Genomic DNA, 21071 nt, shown 5'->3' with positions numbered 1-21071 from the left:
CCACTTCACTCTAAGTAACTGTACTCTGCAACACTCTACCCTATGCCACTGCATTTACGCCACGCTACTCCACACTGCCACGCTACTCCACACTGCCACGCTACTCCACACTGCCACGCTACTCCACACTGCCACGCTACTCCACACTGCCACGCTACTCCACACTGCCACGCTACTCTACTGTACGCCACTCAAGGCCACTTTACAGAGATTAAAAAAGTAAAGATTTGCCAAAAATACAAGTGATTTAGAGTAGGCTGTACTCGGAGTGGAGGCATGCAGAGGATGGAAAGGAAGGGGAGAGTCCTATGAAAGAAAAAGGTGAATCGAGAGTTTGAAGTTTTACGTCCGTCCGTTTTTACGTAGGGTTTGTTGGAATATTGTGGAGTCTTTTGAGATCGCATTCAAACTGTAGAAAGAAAGAAAATTATTTGCAGGTGTTGCAATATCCTTGTGGGTGATGAGAACACCACTGTGGGCACACACACCATGACCCATGTGTAAAGAGTATTAAAATAAGTATGGTTTCATTTTCCCATAAAATCAGAATGAAGAAAAACACAAAATAGAATGTTCTTTAAAATGTTTGCTTTAGAGATATGCCTCCCCTTCCCTCTGATAAACAGGGTGGAATGAAGGAGAACAGTGCATTATTAGTGGATTTATGTAAAGTGATGCTTCTTGGAGCAGGTATCACTGGGGCTGTGTTTAATCTGGAGCACCAACTATATAGGCACCATGAAGTGTCAGATGCCTTATCTGGCTGTCCTGTAGCCTTGATGTAGGTTATGTATCATGTGGCAAATGCGACCTCCATAATTATACGCGAAAACTCCATGGCGGCAGAATCACATAGTTCCAGTGGCCTTGTCCATATCTCACAAGCTTAACCTTTCATCATACTATGTGTTTCTAAGTAGTCTCATCTCTCTTTGGACTCTTTATCTGTAAAGGGTATACTCGTATGATTTGCACCGTTCATCACATGCCTTGAGCCTATCTATCTGTACATTGGGGGAGGAAAACAGGATACAGAGAGAGTGCCCCATGCACCCTATGCTGCTGCCCCTGATTCTCCAAGATTGGGTGCAGCAGCACAGGATGTATGGCTCTGCCTCTATCTTGGCCTAGGAGCGGTCATTGTACAGCACGTATGAAACTTGCTTAGTGAGCGGTTTAGTGATTGGATTACTGCAGCTCGCAAACTGACAGTCTCCCAGTTGCAAACTTTTGTCAATACAGTGAGTGCATGCACATGTTTTGCACCAGCAGACAAGCCTTCTTCGAACGTGCATGGTGTGAACATGTCCCTAAATGTACACTGTCAGGTTTCAGTACAGGGAGTGAGAGACATATATAAATCCTACTCCCTCGCTCCTGCCTGTGCGGAAGGGAGAACGGGTGAATCCTGACAAGCTCTATCTCCTACCTTTATTCTTAAGAAACCTCACCAGTACTCCCTCCCTCCCCTGTCTGGGCCCTGGTGTCACTGCACCACAGATGGGTACACCCCTGCAGTCACTCAAATTATACCCATCAGATGTCCATCCGTGCTCGGCAACATCTTTCTGTTGTGCCCAGAGTGTCATGGCTCCCATGTCCGCTTTACAGTTCTCATCTTGCTTGCTGCTGGCCCAGTGGTCTGCAAAAGACACACAAATAATGGACGGAATGTAGAGTAAATCAAACATTCACCCCAGTCAATAGATCTGGGTTAAATCCATTGGTCTTTGGCTCACTATGCTACCCCAGTTTGGACCCAGCCATATGCAAATCAGTCTTTACCCTGTGCCTCATGAGAACAGTCCAGCCAAACTGCCAAGTGGTCTGAGGCACAGCATCCCTTTCCCAGTGGAAACCTAGTTCAATGAGACATGTGTGAGCACCAGGCCACATATCCTGGGAGGTGCATGGAGAGGCCAGGTGTAAGTGCTTAGTTGGTAAAAGAATGAGTGCCGGTACCCAAAGCTCTGCTCAGAAGCTGTAGCCGGTGCAATTAAATGTCAGTGCGCCGAATAGCCAGGCTGCAAGTCTTGAATCCACCTAATGCTACTTTAACCCCTTCAGTGCCCGCCCCTTTCCCCGCCCAGTGCCGGCGCTTTCATTAGCGGGCGGGGTCTATGACGAGCTGGACTCGTCATGGGCACAGCGCAACCGCGGCCCATGACGAGTCCAGCTCGTCATGGGCACTGAAGGGGTTAATCCACAAGACACTCTCTGCCTCTTTATATCACTCTTGCAGGTTCCTGCTTCCTCCCTTCTCTGACGGTGTTTCTGTCCTTCTCTTCTTTCCCCTGTGTTTGTTTTTCACTCTCTTGCTCTCAGAAATTGATAAGGAAAAATAGGTGCCTGTCCCCAAATGAGTGCCGGTGGGCTCCAGGCGCAACCACTGGCTCAAAATAGTGGCAGGTGTAGCCCACGTTTATTGGAGTGGTTCCCTTGTCAGTGCAAGACATAATTGCTGGTGGAATCCTCAGAAGATCTGACTAATTCTGGGCCTGGCTGAAATATTCACTCACACCTGTGTATGGTTTGAGATGATGTACAACAAACTGGTCCCTTGACTTGGTGGCCTCCATGAAAGCTAGTCCTTCTCGGTTGTTTGGTCACCTTGATCAAGTTCTTTTCAGGCAAGAGACACATGGCAAATTGCAATTCGTTTGATTAGCCTTTGTGGCTGTAATCTGGGTTCTAAAATTTCCCATCCTGGTGGTAGACGTTTGCTAGCACGCAGATACCCACCTGTAAAACTGTTATGGGGTTGCCCTTTTTGGTGGTCATCCATTTATTTCCCTTTTACCCATGCTGTTCCACTGTTTGGTGAGTGATGTAGATGTGGACCCAGGGAGGAGGTGTTTGGATGACTCCCACAATATTCCTCCCTGGGATGCAGCCACTTGGGTTGTGGTGTTAGGGTATTTACGTTTTCCATCAGAATTGCTAGACTGCAAATTCAACTTTGTCTTTATGGTTCTGCGTGTGTCCGTTTTGAAGGCATGCATGAACCATTCAGTTTCTCCTTTGGTTTTCAGCAACTGGAAATTGATCTAACAACATTGTGTGCTGGGAGAGGCACAGACTGGGACAGACTGGGACAGACTGGGACAGACTGGGACAGACTGGGACAGACTGGGACAGACTGGGACAGACAGACGGAGGGAGGGAGATAGAGAGGGAGGGAGGGAGCGAGATTGAGAGGGAGGGAGGGAGATTGAGAGGGAGGGAGATTGAGAGGGAGGGAGATTGAGAGGGAGGGAGATTGAGAGGGAGGGAGGGAGATAGATAGATAGATAGATAGGGAGGGAGATGGAGAGAGAGGGAGGGAGATGGAGATAGAGAGGAAGGGACGGAGATGGGAGGGAGATAGATAGATAGGGAGGGAGGGAGGGAGGGAGATAGAGAGAGGGAGGGACGGAGATGAGAGAGAGGGAGGGAGATGGAGGGAGATGGAGAGAGGGAGGGAGGGAGTGAGATAGAGAGAGAGAGGGAGGGAGGGAGATAGGGAGGGAGAGAGAGAGATAGATGGATAGAGAGAGAGGGAGGGAGGGAGATAGATAGGGAGGGAGATAGAGAGAGAGGGAGGGAGGGAGATAGGGAGGGAGATAGATAGATAGATAGAGAGGGCGATAGATAGAGAGGAAGGAAGGGAGGGAGGGAGGGAGAGGGAGGGAGGGGGGAGGGAGGGAGACAGAGAGAGAGATGTGTATGCCTGGTCCAGTGGCTCAGTGGACGAAGGCGTCCGCTGCAGGGCCCTGTGTTCCACCTCATGGTCACAGTTTTGTTTTGTTGCTCTAGCCCCGCCCCCTCCCCCAATGACTCCACCCCCACGGTGCGGCCCTCGGCCACAAACCACACTGTAAATTTGGCCCCCGAGAGAAAGTTTGTGAGTACCCATGCTCTATGACAATCTACTGAGCTGTACACCACTCTACTTTACAACACTCTACTCCACTCTACGCAACACCCTCTACGCCAGTCCACTCTAAACCACTCCACAGCACTCTATGCTACTGCACTCTACGTCAATACACCTTGTGCTCTATGCCACTGCACTCTATGCTACTCTGCACTCTGATACTGCACTCAACGCCGCTGCATGACTGCATTCTACGACACTGCACTCTACTGCAATGTACCCCTCTGCACTTCTCTACTCTGTGCCAACGCACTCCACACCACTGTACTCTGCATCACTCCACTCTGTGCCCCTTCACTGTACATGACTGTTCTGCAACACTGCTCTCTCCACCACTGAACTCTCCGCCACTCTACTCTGCATTGCTCCACTCTATGGCACTGTACTCTACGCGAATCCACTCTAATCTACTTTGCACCACTGCACTCTACAACACACTACTCTATATCGCTGTACTCTACGCCTCTTCACTCTACTCTGAAACAATCTACTCTATGCCACTGCAGTCTACGCCAATCTATTCTACTTTGCGCCAACCTACTCTACGCCACTCCACAGTAGGTAGGGCAGAATTTTTTTCTATATTTAGTGGGCGCAGCAGTAGAGTACTGAACAATAGGTCATCGGTTTTCCCTGACTAAAAAGTTCCAACACAGCTGTCCATGGCGCCTGCTTAGCGGGGGAAGGGACTAATGAGATGACATAGAGACAAACGGTTGTAAATGGTTTGATATTAACAAACCTTGTTGGTTCCTGGTGACATCTCAGGCTTTGCTGTCATTCAGTGGCAGAGTTATGAAGGCTGAAATATTGCCCCCCACCCTCTGGCTTCCTTTCTTTCTCACGATTAACCAAGTAGCACCTTTATTTTGATGGAATAAGTGATACCCATAATGTCCACTGATGGTAGGTTTAGTGGGACTGGACAGAGCTAGGCAAACAGCGCATCACAGTACCATGTTTATAGCCATAGCATAACTGACAAAATGGGCAGTGCTGGGAAACACTAAATCATTACGTGGTTGCCGCTAATTGATTGTTCATGTTGAAGGCCTAGAGCTGTCAATCACTGTATGTGCATGGATGAGTGCACGTCCTGCCATTTAGGCAACAGGACTACAGAGCAGGACATAGTGGAGCTTGTTGTGGGATAGGGTGTTAGTTACTATATGTGTGTGTACATGGGAGAGAGTACTGAATGCCAAGACATACCATCTAGGTGAGGAGTGTGAGTGTGTGTGGTGTCATATTGCTGTCATCAATTGTCATTTTAGTTGCTGCATTGAGGTTATCAATGATGTTCTAGAACCTGTCATGAGTGATGTTAATTTTGAGGTCATAAGCAGGGCATGGCACGGTGCCCGTTATAGCTACCCAAATTTACTATTGGAGAGGACGTAGCTGTATGACTAGAGCGGTCGACGTCGAAGCTGGGGAACTGGGTTCGAGTCTCGCCAACAGCGCTCAACATCCTGTGATTCTGGGCAAATCCCTTAATCTCCCCGTTCCTAACAAAAATGAATGTGTACTTGTGTAACAAAACTAGTGCTATGTAAAGCGCTCTGATACCCGATATCTTCGGGTCTAGTTTACGCTATATAAAACTCTCTCTGCCACACTACGGCACTCAATTTTATAGCACTGCTCTCTACACCAATGCTCTCTACACCACTTTACTCAAAACCAATAAACTCTACGCCACTGCACTCAATACCAATCTATTCTACACCACTGCACTGTACACCACTATACTATATGACACTACACCATTGCACTCTGTCACTTTACTCTGCACCACTCTATGCTACTGCATTCTACTGTACACCACCGCCCTCTGACGCTCCACTCTGCAGCACTGCACTCTCTGCCACTCAACTCTGTGCTACCCTGCTCTGTGCCACTGCATTCTACTCTGCACCACCCTACACCCCTCTACTGTACTCTATGCCAATGCACTCCCCGCCACTATAATCTACTGTGCAACACTGCACTCTGACACTGCACTATACAGCACTCCAGTCTAGGCTACTCCACTCGCAACTTCATTCTGCAACACTGCACTCTATGCCACTACCCTGCACCACTCCGCTCTATACCAGTTCATTCTACTCTGAAACAATCTACTCTATGCCACTGCACTCTATGGCACTCTACTCCACTCTGTGCCACTCTTCTCTACACCACTCTACGCCACTGCACTCTACTCAGCACCACTATACTCTACCCTACTCCACTCTAAAACAATCTACTCTATGCCACTGCACTAAACGCCCCTCTACTCCGCTCTACGCCACTGCAGTCTATGCTAAGCTACTGTACTCTAAGACCACTACACTACACAATGCACTCTACACCACTTTGCTTAAAACCAATGCACCCTGCGCCACGGCATCTACGCCATCTACTTTGCACCTCAACACTTTATGCCACTACACTCTAACATTCTACTTTATGCCACTGCACTCTGCCACTGCACGTGGCGTCACTCTACACCACACTATTCTACACCGCACCACTGCACTCCTCTGCCACTGCAATCTACTCTACTCCACTCTGCCACTGCAATCTACTCCACTCTGCCACTGCAATCTACTCCACTCTGCCACTGCAATCTACTCCACTCTGCCACTGCAATCTACTCCACTCTGCAGTGGCAGAGTGGAGTAGATTGCAGTGGCAGAGTGGAGTAGATTGCAGTGGCAGAGTCGAGTAGATTGCAGTGGCAGAGTCGAGTAGATTGGAGTGGCAATCTACTCTATGCCGCTCTACTCCATGCCACTACACTCTACACGTCACTGCACTCTACACCAATGCACTCTACTGAAAACCAATGCACTCTACGCCAATCTACTCTGCACCACTGTACTTTACACCACTTCACCCCAGGACACTCTACTCTGATACTCTACTTTACTAAACTCTGCTTCACTGACTGACACTCTACTCCACTTTGCCACTCCACTCTATGCCAGTCCAATCTACAGCACTCTACTCTAAGCCATTCTACTACACTACTCCCTAACGCTCTACGCATCTCTTTCAATGCCACTTTGCTCCACTCTATTCTATGACACACTACTCCACTCCACTCGGTCTCCTCCGCTGTACACCACTGTACTCAACAACACTAATCCACTGTACACAACAACCTCTATGGCACTCTACTCTTCAACACTCCACGACACTCTACGAAACTCTGACATTGTGCTCCACTCTACACCACTCAACTCTACGCCCTTCCACTCTACGACACTCTACTCCCTCCATGCCACTCTAAAACACTCCACTCAACTCCACTTTACGATATTCCATTCTACTCTCCTGTATCCTACTTACTTTTAGCTATGCTGAACAACAGCCATTCTGGTGTATAACATTGCTAAAACATATTGGTAAAGCCAATATCTCTCGTATAAGCGAGACCTATTGACTTTGCCAATGCTAGTTTTTCTACTGTAAGGCCTTTTCTTGCATATGTCTCTAAGCTGCCAGTTGACTTTTCTTCTGAGCTCCGGCAGCAGCACGGTGAGTGTGGCCTTGTTGGAAATAAGCGGTTTTAGTGATTAGCCATACCCAGAAGCGGTGGGTTTGTGATGGGGCGACTATTTTAATGTCTTACACTTCTGAGTGAACTCTGACACAATCCTTTAGCCCTCGTGGCTGATGGCCTTTAAACGTCCTCAAGTCCGTGCAGGTGCAGACTTGTCCAGATTGTTTTGCCTTTCATGTTGCTGTCCTGATTGCTGCTCATGGTGTAAACCACTGAATGGTCTCAATGACTCCAGCCTTTTCATGGCTCACATGTGGCTTCTTGAAAGGGTGGATTGAAACATTCGATTGGCCTTGCTTAATTTCGAACACCGTTTTTGGTCATACTTAACCGTGCAGCTGACTCTAGTACCTATTGTTCTCAATGCTTTCAAAATTATATAGGATGAGATTTTGCTCTACCCAAGTAAGTATTTCCCCTCCCACCTCATGATTCTTTCTGTTTTGTGTATGACTCCACCTTCTGTGGATTGCTTCCAATGCAAAGCATGGGGGACTAATTTACATGCCAAAAATGCACTGAATCATCGTACATTAAATTATCACGTAGCTGCATTGCATATAGAAATCAATCTATTTATTTATTTATTTTACCTGTCACAGGGTTCATTAAATATTTTTAGTGAGTACTCCAAATGGAAGCCAGGCCTGTCTAGCTTTTCTTAAGTGTTGGTGATAGTATGATATCCGCAGCTTATGCAAACCTTTTCCCTTCCACATTGTCACCAGTTATTGCGTTAAGCTGAGGGACTGATTTCAGATAGGAGTGCCCAGCACAGTGTGTAACACTTAAGTGCTGCACTCAGTGCATTCACGATGCTCACACCCAGGGGCCATATAGTACAATTTAGAAACGGTGAGCAAGGTTTGCGTCTTCTGTTTCTGAACGGCTCTGTCTGAAAATAAAGCACTATTCAGAGAAATATTGGGTTAAAAGAATTCACTTTACGCTGTGCAGGCGCATAAAAAAGGCGCTCTGCTTGCACTGCACCAGAAAAAATAATTATGATACGGCCCCTATGAGACAGTGTTATGCTGTCCTGAACGTAAGGTCTACTACTGTGGGTGTATGCTCCACTCTGCGTATGAACGCCGACTCTGGCGTATTCTCCCTGCAGGTCACCAGCACCACTGTCTGTGACACAACCATCCTCTTAACTATGACTGTAAAAACTCCTCAAGAATTCCATGTTGGCAATACTGTCCTTTACATTTCATGTTTTACTCCCATATTGCCTGAGCGTATTTTCTTTTTTCCGAGATGTTGCATTTTCGTAGTTGTTCATGCAACATATGAGTCTTAGGTGGTGGATGCAGTGATGTCACCTCTGCGTGTCTGGGTGCATTGAGTGTTTGAATGGATGTTTATCACAAGGTAAAATTGGGAGCTCTGGAGTTGAGGCTGAAGCCAGTGCGAGCACAGTGTGTATTTTAGAGTCATAAAATTGTTAAAAGTTTGTGCCCGTTTGCCAAACCCCATGCGGTGGTCCACAGGGCTATTGGGCCCCGTCATGGTGATTGAGGTAATTTGCTCTGACGTCCTGGGGACTGTCCTACTATGATTCTGCAAACTGAGACAAGTACAACCCTGTCTGCACTTGAAACTCTGCTGAGGGAGGGTGAGCAGTCAAAGGCTTCTCAGGGAGGTAGGGTGGGGGTGAGGGGTTGCAGGGTCGGGGGAGGGGGCAAGTGCTCATATTTCAACAAACACACTCAATAACAACTTGTCCAGTGCTAAGCTTTTGGGTACAATGAAAGCACTTAAATCACACAGAATAATGTAATACTATACAGAGCAATACAGGGATTCAGACACACGGTTAAATCCTGTTTGCCGTCTTTCATAAGTTGGTATGTCCTTCAGTGCACACTGCTCTCTGAGTTCCCCAGCGTTTATAAATCCCTGTTTTGTAACATGGACCAAGGAACTGATAAGGGGCAGGTGCAGTTCACTTAAAACACCCCCCAAAGCATAAATGCATGCAACGGATCCGTTTTCTTTCACTTCTTTAAGCTTATTCTGTAAAGCTCTCAAGTTTGTGTCGCAGACCTCTGAGTGCTTCCTTGGTCTCTCGTTCCACATGCAGTTTTTGCTCCAGGGTTACCTACAGTCTTATTGGTGCACTGTTGGTGGTTCAGGACTGCGAACAGCCATCACAACGCATGCGTTACATCGCATGCGTTTGCATCGCAAGCATTACAACGCAAGCGACGTTACGACGCGGACCATTACTACGCGTCCCATTACATCGCATGCGGTTCTACAACGCATGCTTTCAAAACGCATGTGATGTAATGGGCGGGCTCTGGTACGGACGTGCTCTGGTACAGAGACGAGGAAGAGACGACGCTGGGACCGGAACCGGGAGAGAGGAACCACGACGAGAGAGAGGTAAGGGGGATTGTGCTTAGAGTAGTAGTGTACAGTAAAGTTTTAGGCTTTAGGGCTTAGGGTTTAGTGTTGTGTAGGGTACTGTTTTAGGGTTTAGGATCGTGTCAGGGGGTCGTAGTGCAGGTTAGAGATTAAGTGTTTAGGTTTTAGGCTTTAGGGTACTGTATTGTTTTGTCCTGTAGGGTAGTGTTGTGGAGTGTGTGTTATGTAGGGTAGTGTATTAGTGTTGGGGGGTTAGCGCGGGAAAAAAATTGCGATTTAAGAGCATGCGGGGGATTGGTGTGCGTTGTAAAGGGGTTTTGTATGCATTTCAAAGGAAATGTGAAGTAATGGTTTGCAATGTTATGACTTGCGTTGTGAAGGTACATGCGAACTAACAACTGTGATGTAAAGGCATGCGTTGTTTTAGTTAGTGATGTATCGTCATACATCCGTTCAGGACAGATGTGAGCAGTGGTCTTGCTACTGTGGGGGAGACCTCTCGAGCAGCAGGACCGGAGGCAACCATGGGTGTTTATCGACTTGACTTGAGTGCTAGGAGAGATCAGCTTGGCAATTTACATGCTAGACTTATCTTCAGCAGTAGCAGTCACCCTCTGACGGGTGCTGACGGGGCACTAGGATGGCTGGAGTAGCTTTCAGTGAACAAATGTCTTTGGCAAATGATGGTCTGCAGGTCTATCAGAACCCCTACTTCAGCAGTGACCGAGTATTCTGACATCTTCAGCGCCTGTACCAGTTTTTCATTCCCCGGGCAGGGTACCAGTTATGCATAATGCTTGGTACTTCTGGTGGACCTGCCTGCACAAGTCTCTCCTGGCTTTGTTCCCTCAGTCATTTGTTTCTCTGGTCATTCTTACACTGGGAACGTGTTTAGTTTCTCCTCCTGGACAGTCTCATACTGCTGGGCCAGGCACATTGGTTCCTTCTTTCATCTGGTAGCCATCAAAGCAGACTGTAAGCAGAGCCTCAGATCCTCCAGCAGGACATGGAAACTTCAGGTGATGTCCCATCACATCTGGGCAGCTGGCAGTCCTGCAGACCACAACCCTTATAACACAGCAGTCCTTTGCTCTGCAAAGCACTCCCATCCCTGGTCATGAAGAACTTGAAACTAGAACAAAGTTAGGTAGTTTGGATCCCCCTTTGTACACATTTCCAGGTAGGGGATGCTGATCCATTGTCCAAGGTTTCAGACCAGTTTGGATTGGCTCTCTTTCAGATGCCATTCTCTGGCTGTTTCTGAGTCATGGCCTTTGTGCAAGGCAATGACTATCAAAACGGGTTGCAATGATGCTGGCTTCAAGAAGGAGTATCCAAAACAAGGACAAACTGAAGTGTCCGCTGTCTGCACCTGGCTGTCATCAGCACTCTAGAAGCAGTAATCTGGGAGAGACAGAAGGACAGCCCTTCCTAAAAAGTTCACCTTGAACACTTGAACAACCGAAATTGCAATCCCACCTCTCACCTTTACCATCTCCCCAATGATAGTGCTCGGTAAGAATTAATCAGCAGCCCTTTGCTCACAAAGCCATCATTGAATTTGGAAAGGTAGCACTGGGGTAATCTGTTTCCACCCTACAGCTTGTGCCATGCTAAACCAGGGGTCACCCAAGATGGATCCCACTGGTCCCAGTGCTCAGACTCTCCTCACACACAAAGTCACCAAATACCTGACGCACACTCACTGCCTAGACATACACTTGACACAAACACACTCTGTCTCTTTTTCTCTCTCGTTCTCTCTCACTCCTTCTCTCTTGCTCACTCCTCTCTCGCTCACTCTTTCTCTCTCCCTACAAGGATTTGGGCCTCACCTAACAGTGTGACATTACATGAGAGAAGTCCTACTATCATACCTGTGACACACACTCATTGCCTAGACATATACTTGACACAAACAGACTCTCTCTGTCTCTTTCGCTCTCTCCTTCTCTCTCTCTGTCCTTCTCTCCCTCTACAAGGATCTGAGCCTCACCTAAGAGTGTAACATTACATGAGAGAGGTCAGTAGAACTTACTGTCCTGGACACAGAAGTGTGATTCATAGAAACGTGGTATGCTGCCATCATCGCTTTGTGACTCACCCAGGCCATTGAGCAGTACTCCTATGCCTACTATGGTATGCTTTGTGCGCCCTCATAGGTCACAAAACAGGTTTGGATCTCACATTTCCAGGGACTGGCCTAAGCCTCTAAGCCCAAGCTAGATTAATGTGGTGCCAGAGCCAAAAAAAATGCCAGGATACCAGTTTCACATGCTGGTGGGCACTCGGGGTAGGGGCACATGTCTGTTACCATGTAGCATACATTCCTGTTCAGACACCATGCAATCCTTAGTGTTTCTGCAAAGTGTACAGAGCGATAGTTCCATAGGTGCCAATTGTAATTACCATTTTATGTGGAAGTGTGTGAAAGGGGTATTTACACTTGTGAAATATTAACTGCGCCATTCTGTTTACAGAAGACCCTCCACTCTTAATCCCCTGACTGCAGCCAGCAAGGGTCACAGCAGAGTGAGTTCAGTGAGGAAGAAATCTGTTATTACATCATTACCCATCCACAAATGAACAGCATAGTATGCCATGGCACTCCACCACAGCTAAAGAAAGATGATGCACACGCCCATCAGAAGGTAGTTTAAAGTTAAAGACCGAAAATGGGTGCTAGGCATGGTGCTAGGTCATATCCACTTGAACCAAAATTGTTTAAAATGTTACTTTTGCTTCTTATACGGGTCTATTTTGGACAGATGTCAGTCTAAACCCCGATGTCCATAACACCTCTGATTGTTGCCTGCTCCCCTTGTCCCCTTCTTGGCCCACCCAGGCTTCTTCATAGCCCACTGGTGACCCTTGCGGAGCAGCACCTTCAGAATGTACTGAACTTGTTAAAAGCAGGGCGCTTCACAGCGGTGTTGTAAGCGCACCACTGAACTAGCACCAAACACTAGGCTGAGGACGTGATCTGAAATAGCCCCGACGTGGCATGTTTCCTCTATGTGGGTCTCTAGACGCTATAACTGCTCCTGCTCACATTATTCTAGTATGTGACACAATTTGCAAAGTAAATGTTAGTCCATTATCAGTGAGATGCTTGTATTTGCATCTGAAAGACCATTTTGCTCTCTAGCCAACTGAGCTGTTGAATCTGTAATTGCCTACAAGAAAAAAGGCAGAAAGCCAGGAACAAATTGTTACTTTGCGTTTCACTACTCTGTACTTTGGCACTACGATATAGGATACCATTGTCTTTTTCCCCCTCCTTTAACTAACAACATAATGCATTATGAGTCTTGTAGTTTTGTGTCAACAGTTTCCTCATGGGCTCCAAACCACAGCATACAAAGTGCTGTTGGATAAAATGCCAGAATAGGCAACTTTGTCAGCTATGATTCAAAATTCTAATCATCTTGGCAGCTATATTTTAAGCAAAATTTAAGTTGACTACTTCATTTTCAAAAATGTTTTTCATGTGTAAATCCAAAAGTAAACTCAGTTCACACATTTTGTGGGGGGTTCACTTTTTCACTCACATCATGCATTAAAACACACAATGCGGTAAAAAAACAATGGTTCGGGTGTGGCCAAAAGGTCCAATAATAAAGTGATCCTAAGGAGAGCACTTATGGTTAGAGAGTTGAAGATTAATTATTTTAAAGGAGCAAAAAAATTAATAATGTACATAGGGACATAAGTCAGTTCATGTGAAACATTTATTTCCACAACAATAGAACTCAGGTGCTCACACTAAGTGAAAGAGGCGTGACGTGCAGAGTGCTTATGAAGTTTAAAATAACGGCATCGCATTGACAACAATAGTGTAAAACTCCTCAAGCAACTTTATAGAATAGGAAGAGTTTTGTTGTAAAGGGTCAATGGCGTTTCGATCTCAACTGTTCGAGATCATCATCAGGACATATAACGGGTGAGCAAGCTGAATCTAAAATGAGGAAAAACGGGCAAATAAATGAGCTATAGTTTGATCCCTACATGTAGTATAATTAATACAATCAGAGGCTCCTTTTTATAAAAAAACATAATGACATATTTAAATATATATTACTCCTGAATTATTCGGTATAACATGTCTAGGGGTCAAGGTAGGTGTGGAAATACATGAATTAAGGCAAATACAGAAGCGAAAGACATGATTTAAAGGCAATTCGGAAGCGAAAGTCAACAATGTAAATTACAAGTGGTGAAAGTATTTAAACGGTGGAAAAGAGAAGATAAATAGTAGCGATTCAGAAGCAAAAGACCAGTAATGGTGAAAATGCTGCATGTGAATACGCAAGCATAGGTGGGAGTACAAGGAATAATTTGCGCTAGTAGGAAGGTAGAGTTGAGAGCGCAGATGAAGCTGGGTAGCAACCCGCTAAATGAGAGAAGGGGGGAGAGTAGGAACACTCAGAGTAGACTTACTGATGCAATTATTCGTAGCGCAAGGAAGAGCAATTGAGGGCTTCAGAAAACAGCTGAGGGTAGACGAGTTCACCCAGATTAATTCGCTGAAGGTACGAGCGTGAGAATATCACGTGCTGTAAAGGAGTTAGAGCAGTAATTAGAAACTGGTGTGCATCCGTGAAGGGCGCTTGCAAGGAAAGTGGTGAAAGGAAACACTTACTGTGTAAACTTGTAAGGCTGGGTCAGTTGTATGCTGGGGGTCGCGAAACTAGCTCTTTCTCGATTCTGTGGGTGATGGTGCATGGCCGTTCTTAGTTAGTGGAGCGATTTGTCTGGTTAATTCCGATAACGAACGAGACTCCTCCATGCTAACTAGTTACGCGACCCCCAGCATACAACTGACCCTCTAACTCCTTTACAGCACGTGATATTCTCACGCTCGTACCTTCAGCGAATTAATCTGGGTGAACTTGTCTACCCTCAGCTGTTTTCATCCTTCCTACTATCGCAAATTATTCCTTGTACTCCCACCTATGCTTGCGTATTCACATGCAGCATTTTCACCATTACTGGTCTTTTACTTCTGAATCGCTACTATTTATTTCTCTTTTCCACCGTTTAACCTCTTCAGTGCCCATGACGAGCTGGACTCGTCATGGGCCGCGGTAGCGCTGTGCCCATGACGAGTCCAGCTCGTCATAGACCCCGCCCGCTAATGCAACGGCCGGCACAGGGCGGGGAAAGGGGCGGGCACTGAAGGGGTTAAATGCTTTCACCACTTGTAATTTACATAGTTGACTTTCGCTTCCGAATTGTCTTTAAATCATGTCTTTCGCTTCTGTATTTGCCTTAATTCATGTATTTCCACACCTACCTTGACCCCTAGACATGTTATACAGAATAATTCAGGAGTAATATATATTTATATATGTCATTATGTTTTTTATAAAAAGGAGCCTCGGATTGTATTAATTATACTACATGTAGGGATCAAACTATAGCTTATTTATTTGCCCGTTTTTCCTCATTTTAGATTCAGCTTGCTCACCCGTTATATATGTCCTGATGATCTCGAACAGTTGAGATCGAAACGCCGTTGACCCTTTACAACAAAACTCTTCCTATTCTATAAAGTTGCTTGAGGAGTTTTACACTATTGTTGTCAATGCGATGCCGTTATTTTAAACTTCACCATCACTCTGCACGTCACACCTATTTCACTTATTGTGTGAGCACCTGAATTCTATTGTTGTGGAAATAAATGTTTCACATGAACTGACTTATGTCCCTATGTACATTATTAATTTTTTTTGCTCCTTTAAAATAATTAATCTTCAACTCTCTAACCATAAGTGCTCTCCTTAGGATCACTTTATTATTGGACCTTTTGGCCACACCCGAACCATTGTTTTTTTACCACATATTTCACCCCAGGTTCACGTATTGGGGTACCCTTGTTTTTCTTAAAACACACAATGGCAATGTGAATAGTTTTTTTCTTGTGAGAAGTTGTATATCGAACTTCATAACGCAAAGGTACAACATGGATAACTGCATCTCAACCTTCAATGACCTATACAATAAGTTGAGGACAGATGGCAGTAGCAGAAAGAACATAACACTGTTTTCTCACACATACAGGACTGGTACAACACAGGTAGCTAATATACTAAAGAGAAAGTGAGAGGCATTGAAGTACTGTAGTACAATCTCAATAAATATACAAGAAGTACAAAACTCCTGGAAGAAACAGCCAATCCTCCTATTGAATTAACATATGTTCACTTACTTATAAAGTATGATGAACACTCACCTACCTATAGTGATATGCTTCACCAGTGAGCTCAATAGTTTGCACTAGGAAGCATTCAAGAGTGATACTGTTCACTGGTTGTATAGTCTCCTAGGTATGGGTTCCCTAGTTTGGATGTGGTTTTCTCACTTATGTCTTCATTTATGTTTTCCCTTTGTTGAACTGTCAGACTAATATTGAAATTGTAAGTGGGTGAGCTAAAATGTTATTTATTGATGTATCCTTACCACGAGATTACAAACAGAAGAGTAGAGCAACGGACCCTACTTCTCTTTTCCATTGACCTGTTTTGAGGTTTGAATAGTGCCCCTGTCGGTTCCTGCGTCTTCCCCAGGAGTGTAGATAACTCACATCAAATATTATGCCATAATTCCTGCTTTTTACAACTTGTTTACGAGCCTCAAAAAGGGGGTGTTAGGGTGATGGGGCAAGTTTCCATAGGGCTACTCTTAGAAGAGGACTCGCAATGTGCTATTGGCAAGGTTATCAGCCGTGCAGTATGTTTCACAAAGAGAGTCGCTGTAATTGTAGCCTGAACTATGAAACTGGCCATGCCATGCCTCACTCACAGCTCACTTGATGTGGGAAGCGGAAATCTATAGGCCTTAAGACCGTGAACCACGGGTCCAGCACTAAAGCATCCCCTGCCTCACTAGTAGCGCCAATAGGGGCAAGGTAGTGAGACCATGTCTTTTGGGTATCCTAATTCTGAGGCGCCCCGTCTGTTTTGCACTCTGTCTGGAAAAGCAGTGCAGTGGAGGCTGATCCAGGACCTCCTTCCCTGGTAAATTCTCACTGACTACCACTTTAGGTATAACTAAGGTGTGGCCTTTTACATTAAAAGTGGATTTTGGATTTTTCACTTTAGCATCTTATATTTTATCACTGCATTGAGTGACCTTTATTAGAATTGGCGAACCCCACCGTTTCTACCTTAACGGTATTATTAATGACTCCAGAGGCAAGTCAGTGGACTTTTTTCTCCTATATAAACGTTTATTTTTGTAGCTGGAGTAATATTATGATCTATTAAACCACACACAGTAGAGATTGTTGTACAGTGTGTATCATGAGGTTAAATATTTGAGTTTGCTCTCGGTTATGATGATCATGGAAAATGAGGTACAAGGTAGAAAAGAAATTGCTTAGGGTCATTCTGTTTGGTCAAGCTTGGAAGACAGGGTTGAAACTAGGCTGCCTTCGTGGGCATTTTGCAATTTCAATCCTCTGTGGCTCAGATTCTTTTGACCTTCCACCCCAATGACCATTTTATTAGTGACCCAAGAGGCAAGTCCGTTGTCTAGTGCCATCTATACAAGGCTGTTAGTGTTGTTACTGATGAAGCAATGTAATGGTATAGTATGCTATAAAAGCGAAAGATGTTTTTGTACAGTGCACATCCTGAACTGAATTATTTCCCTGCTCTCAAATTTTATGGTTACGGAAAAGGAAGCAGAGGGAAGAAAAGTAATTGCCCAGGGTCACACAGTTTGCACAAGCTCTTAATCTGTGGTCAATGCTCCACAACTAGTGGTTGCACTAGGTCCAGCAAAAGCTTCTGACTGGCCAAAGCATGTTGTGCAAGTGCATTCAAAATATCCTTTGTACTTTTATAAGATGGGGCAACAGTATTGAAACCCCCCTCTTTGTAGAACAGGTGCACCTAGGGCAGTAACAGTGCCAGCTCCCCAACCTCAGAGGACAGGTACAGCTAGCGTAGCATCAGCGCAAGCCTTTCCCATGACAGAACAGCTACAAATCGGGCAGCAGCAGCAGTGCAGGCGTTAATTCCTCACAAAACCAGGACAGTATGGAAGGAGCGATGTAAAAAGCTTCCGTCTCTCACAGAAGACAATACGTGCAATCTTCCATTCCTTGCAAAACAGATCTGACAGGGCAGACTAGTACAAGCTTTCATCTGTCACGGAACATACACAGTTAAGGCATGAGTAACTTGCAGGATACATACAGATTTCTGGAGTGGGTGCTTAAATCGATGATGTGAACGTATCGGTGGATAGATGAGTAAGTTCTGACACCATTCTTATTTAGGGATATCCCAAGTCAGCATCCTAAAAGTCCTGCTGTGGGCAGTTGGAGACCTGCTGTTTGTATTGATTCTTTGGTGTTTAATGTTTTAAGAAGTAGCGGTCTCCTAGCAGGTTATGGTTATTTGGAGCAGCCCTCACCACAACATAACCATTCGCTAGACAGGCAGACCAGTGCCATCCTCTTCCAAAGGGTTTTCCATGCATGTGCAAAAGGCGCTGTGTAATCCCCAGGCTCAGTGCTGCAGCTGTTGGGCCGCCGGAGTTTTATCCAGAATCCTTGAGCCAGGCCTGCTATGGACGGAATATTTTTTTTTTATCTGGATGACATTCAAAATTCTGTTTTAAGATGAAGATGGGGGCGCTGCCCTCGCCCCTTCAATCGAAAGGAGCGAAACTTGAGTGTGAAGGTGCTCTGTTGCTGCGGCGCTGCCTCCCCACTGCGAGGGGAGTGCGCAGCCCGTCCCTTCAGCGCACTCCCCCCTTCCTGGATTGCGCAGCACTGCCGCCGTCTCCCTCTCCAGCTTTCAGAGTGCTCGCGCCTCCCGCCCTGCGGGCTTTTCAGGAAACGACATTGCTCTCTCTGTAGGGGAGGGGAAGTGGAAGGGGACGTGCAAGGCAGCATTTCTTTCCGTAGCCCTCAGACCCGCCCCCTCCATTGATGAAATGTGGGCTCTGGACTGTGCTTCCCCCTGCCGTCCAGTCCCACTCCTACGTGTAGAGGGAGCTCGGGGGTGTGGTGAAGCCCGGCTCGGTCAGATTGCCTTCTCTCCTGTGCGGGCACTTGTGCTCTGTCATGGCATGCGCGAGGCTGTCAGGCTGATACCTGCGGATGGTGAAGCCGTCTAGGTGCTCATCCACACGAGTGACGCCTGCACGTCAGCCCTAGCCCTCCTCGGTGCCCGCGGGACGTCTTCGGAGCCGTCCACGCTCGTCTTTGGCCATTAATACATCTTCTTTCTTATTCTTCCCGTGTTCACTGTGGGGCAATGGCGAAATATACGAAAGGTAAGATCCGTTCGGTTAATTCAGCTTCGGTTTATTGCGGTGACGGCAAGATAAACACGCTAGCGCGCGCAACCCCATACGAGCTATTGGCATGGACAGAAACCGTTCCACAGGGATGACTCTGCCCGTGACTCGGTGTTCATTCCAAGTGCTGCCTGGTGATTCCACTGACCGCCAGATGCAGCTCGCTGCAGTCCTTCACGACTGGCGGACGAGCTCTTGGAAAGCGCGGAGCCGCTGTCTAGGTCCTCCTCGTAAGGAGGGCAGGGTGCTCCTGCATCGCTGCCTAGTCCAGGTGGGAAGCTCGGCCAGGCTTGGCAGAGCTCACAGCTGCATCAGTCAGTGTGTACGTGCCCTGCCCTCTGGATGGATGCAGGGGCCGCCAAGCTGCAGACTCGGTCCGTGGGAGCTGGGGGTCGTGCAGGAGGCGCCCTAACTTTGCTGCATCGCAGTATAAACACACATTCGTCTCTAAGGGCACCTTTTGTGAAAATGTTCACCCTGACTTACGATATTTGGCCAACAGTTGCGAAAATGCCTCCCATTTTGCCCTCGGCTTTGCAGCCTCATCTGCAGTGTGTAGGGCTGTCATGTGCAGTAAGGCTGCAATAGTACCTACAAAGTAATACGTGCACTTTCTGTCTTACCAAGTGCAAGGTACTGCGCGTGCGCAGAGGCTACAAGCTCTTGAGTGAACAGGCTTCTTTGTAGAAGTGAACCTGCGACTCCGTTATCAATTTCGCACTTTGTGCTGATGTTGCTTGAATGTATGTTATGACCTTAAGGATGTCCATTTTGTTCTCTTTTCAAGTTATTGGTCAGCAGAATGCACTTATTTGTTAATCGCATCGTCACAGCGAGTTTTGCGAATCGCTGGTCACCAGAGGCGCACCATAGTAAACCACATAAAAATAATAAATAGACAAATACATGGGAATTATTCTGATGTCCGCATTAACCTCCTCCCCGCATTCTCTCTAGTACAGCTCAGATGTCTGAGCCTTTTGCCAATGGACGTCTATCTCCGTTTCTCTTTTTTATATATCAGTTCATTCGTTTTTTGAAAACAATAACAGTATACACTATAGATGGAGCAGTTCCAAAAAGAAACAGAAGTATTATGCCCATCCCATGTAGAGTGCTCATCAGCTCCTCGTATAAAAAGCAAGGTTTTAGTGTCATTAGTACACATCCTAACAATCGACCTGGTAAGTTTATTTACATTCATTTAACTAAAAGAAAAAGAGAGAGCTAGGTGTGTGATCGCATTGCAGATCGACACAGAGCTCAATTAGAGTTCCATACGTAGCCTCTGCATAGAGCTTCCACTGTGCAGCAAACAAGTTGCCGCGCTTTTAGTAATTTTTGATTTATTTTGAACTAGATACAAGTTGTGTTTTTTGTTTGTTTGTTAAAATCTGCAGATTATGTGGCAAATGCGGCAATTACATAACTATGCGAAAACACAGCAGCCACAGAATCTCATAATCCCAGTGGCCCTGCTTGCAGACTGCAGGTTAACAAATGTTTCAGATTTATCATTATGAAGAGCAGTATCTTTAAGCCAGTCCACAACTTTTCAATCCTTCATTTGGCCAAGACCAACATTAAAGTGGCCAGCTGTCCGACAAACTAATGCACTTTTGCAACATCTTGCAATATGGCATGCACCAAATAATCGAAGATGTTCTGTGCCTCAGAATTTGTGTTACCTCGATCCAGAATCTTTGAACTGGAGGGCACATCCATGCCAAGTGCAAGAAGTGGGCTGGATCTGCAGAGCCTCTGGCGCAATAAGGTGGTTGAGAGGGGTCAACTTTATGAAGTAATCCAGGGGTTTAAAAAGGTAAAATTATCAAGTTTGTGTCTATGATTAATTGATACTAGTTTCACAAGTACAACTAAAGATCTATGGTTAATTGAGATTAGGTCACGAAGGTC

General features: G+C 46.0%; 1 protein-coding gene and 1 long non-coding RNA gene across 6 annotated transcripts in view; one reads left to right on the top strand and one right to left on the bottom strand.

The window, feature by feature from the left end:
* Positions 1–18667, bottom strand: part of LOC146821551 (uncharacterized) — a 675073-nt gene extending 656406 nt beyond the window's left edge. For both annotated transcript variants that reach the window (XR_014963184.1, XR_014963183.1), the window contains exon 1: positions 18044–18667. This is a non-coding gene — a long non-coding RNA (uncharacterized LOC146821551). The remainder of the gene's footprint in view (positions 1–18043) is intronic.
* Positions 1–21071, top strand: part of UGP2 (UDP-glucose pyrophosphorylase 2) — a 496883-nt gene that overhangs the window by 142706 nt on the left and 333106 nt on the right. The window contains exon 1 of one of the 4 annotated variants that reach the window (XM_085612549.1): positions 18711–19130. The exons of the other annotated variants lie outside the window; for them this stretch is intronic. Coding sequence (XP_085468675.1) covers positions 19112–19130 — 19 coding nt within the window. The 5' untranslated portion in view covers positions 18711–19111. Of the gene's footprint in view, positions 1–18710; positions 19131–21071 lie in introns of those variants that run through there. 4 annotated transcript variants of the gene reach the window in all.

Source organism: Triturus cristatus, chromosome 6 (assembly GCF_964204655.1).
Source record: "Triturus cristatus chromosome 6, aTriCri1.1, whole genome shotgun sequence".
NCBI lineage: Eukaryota > Metazoa > Chordata > Amphibia > Caudata > Salamandridae > Triturus > Triturus cristatus.
This window is presented reverse-complemented; position numbering and strand designations above follow the sequence as displayed.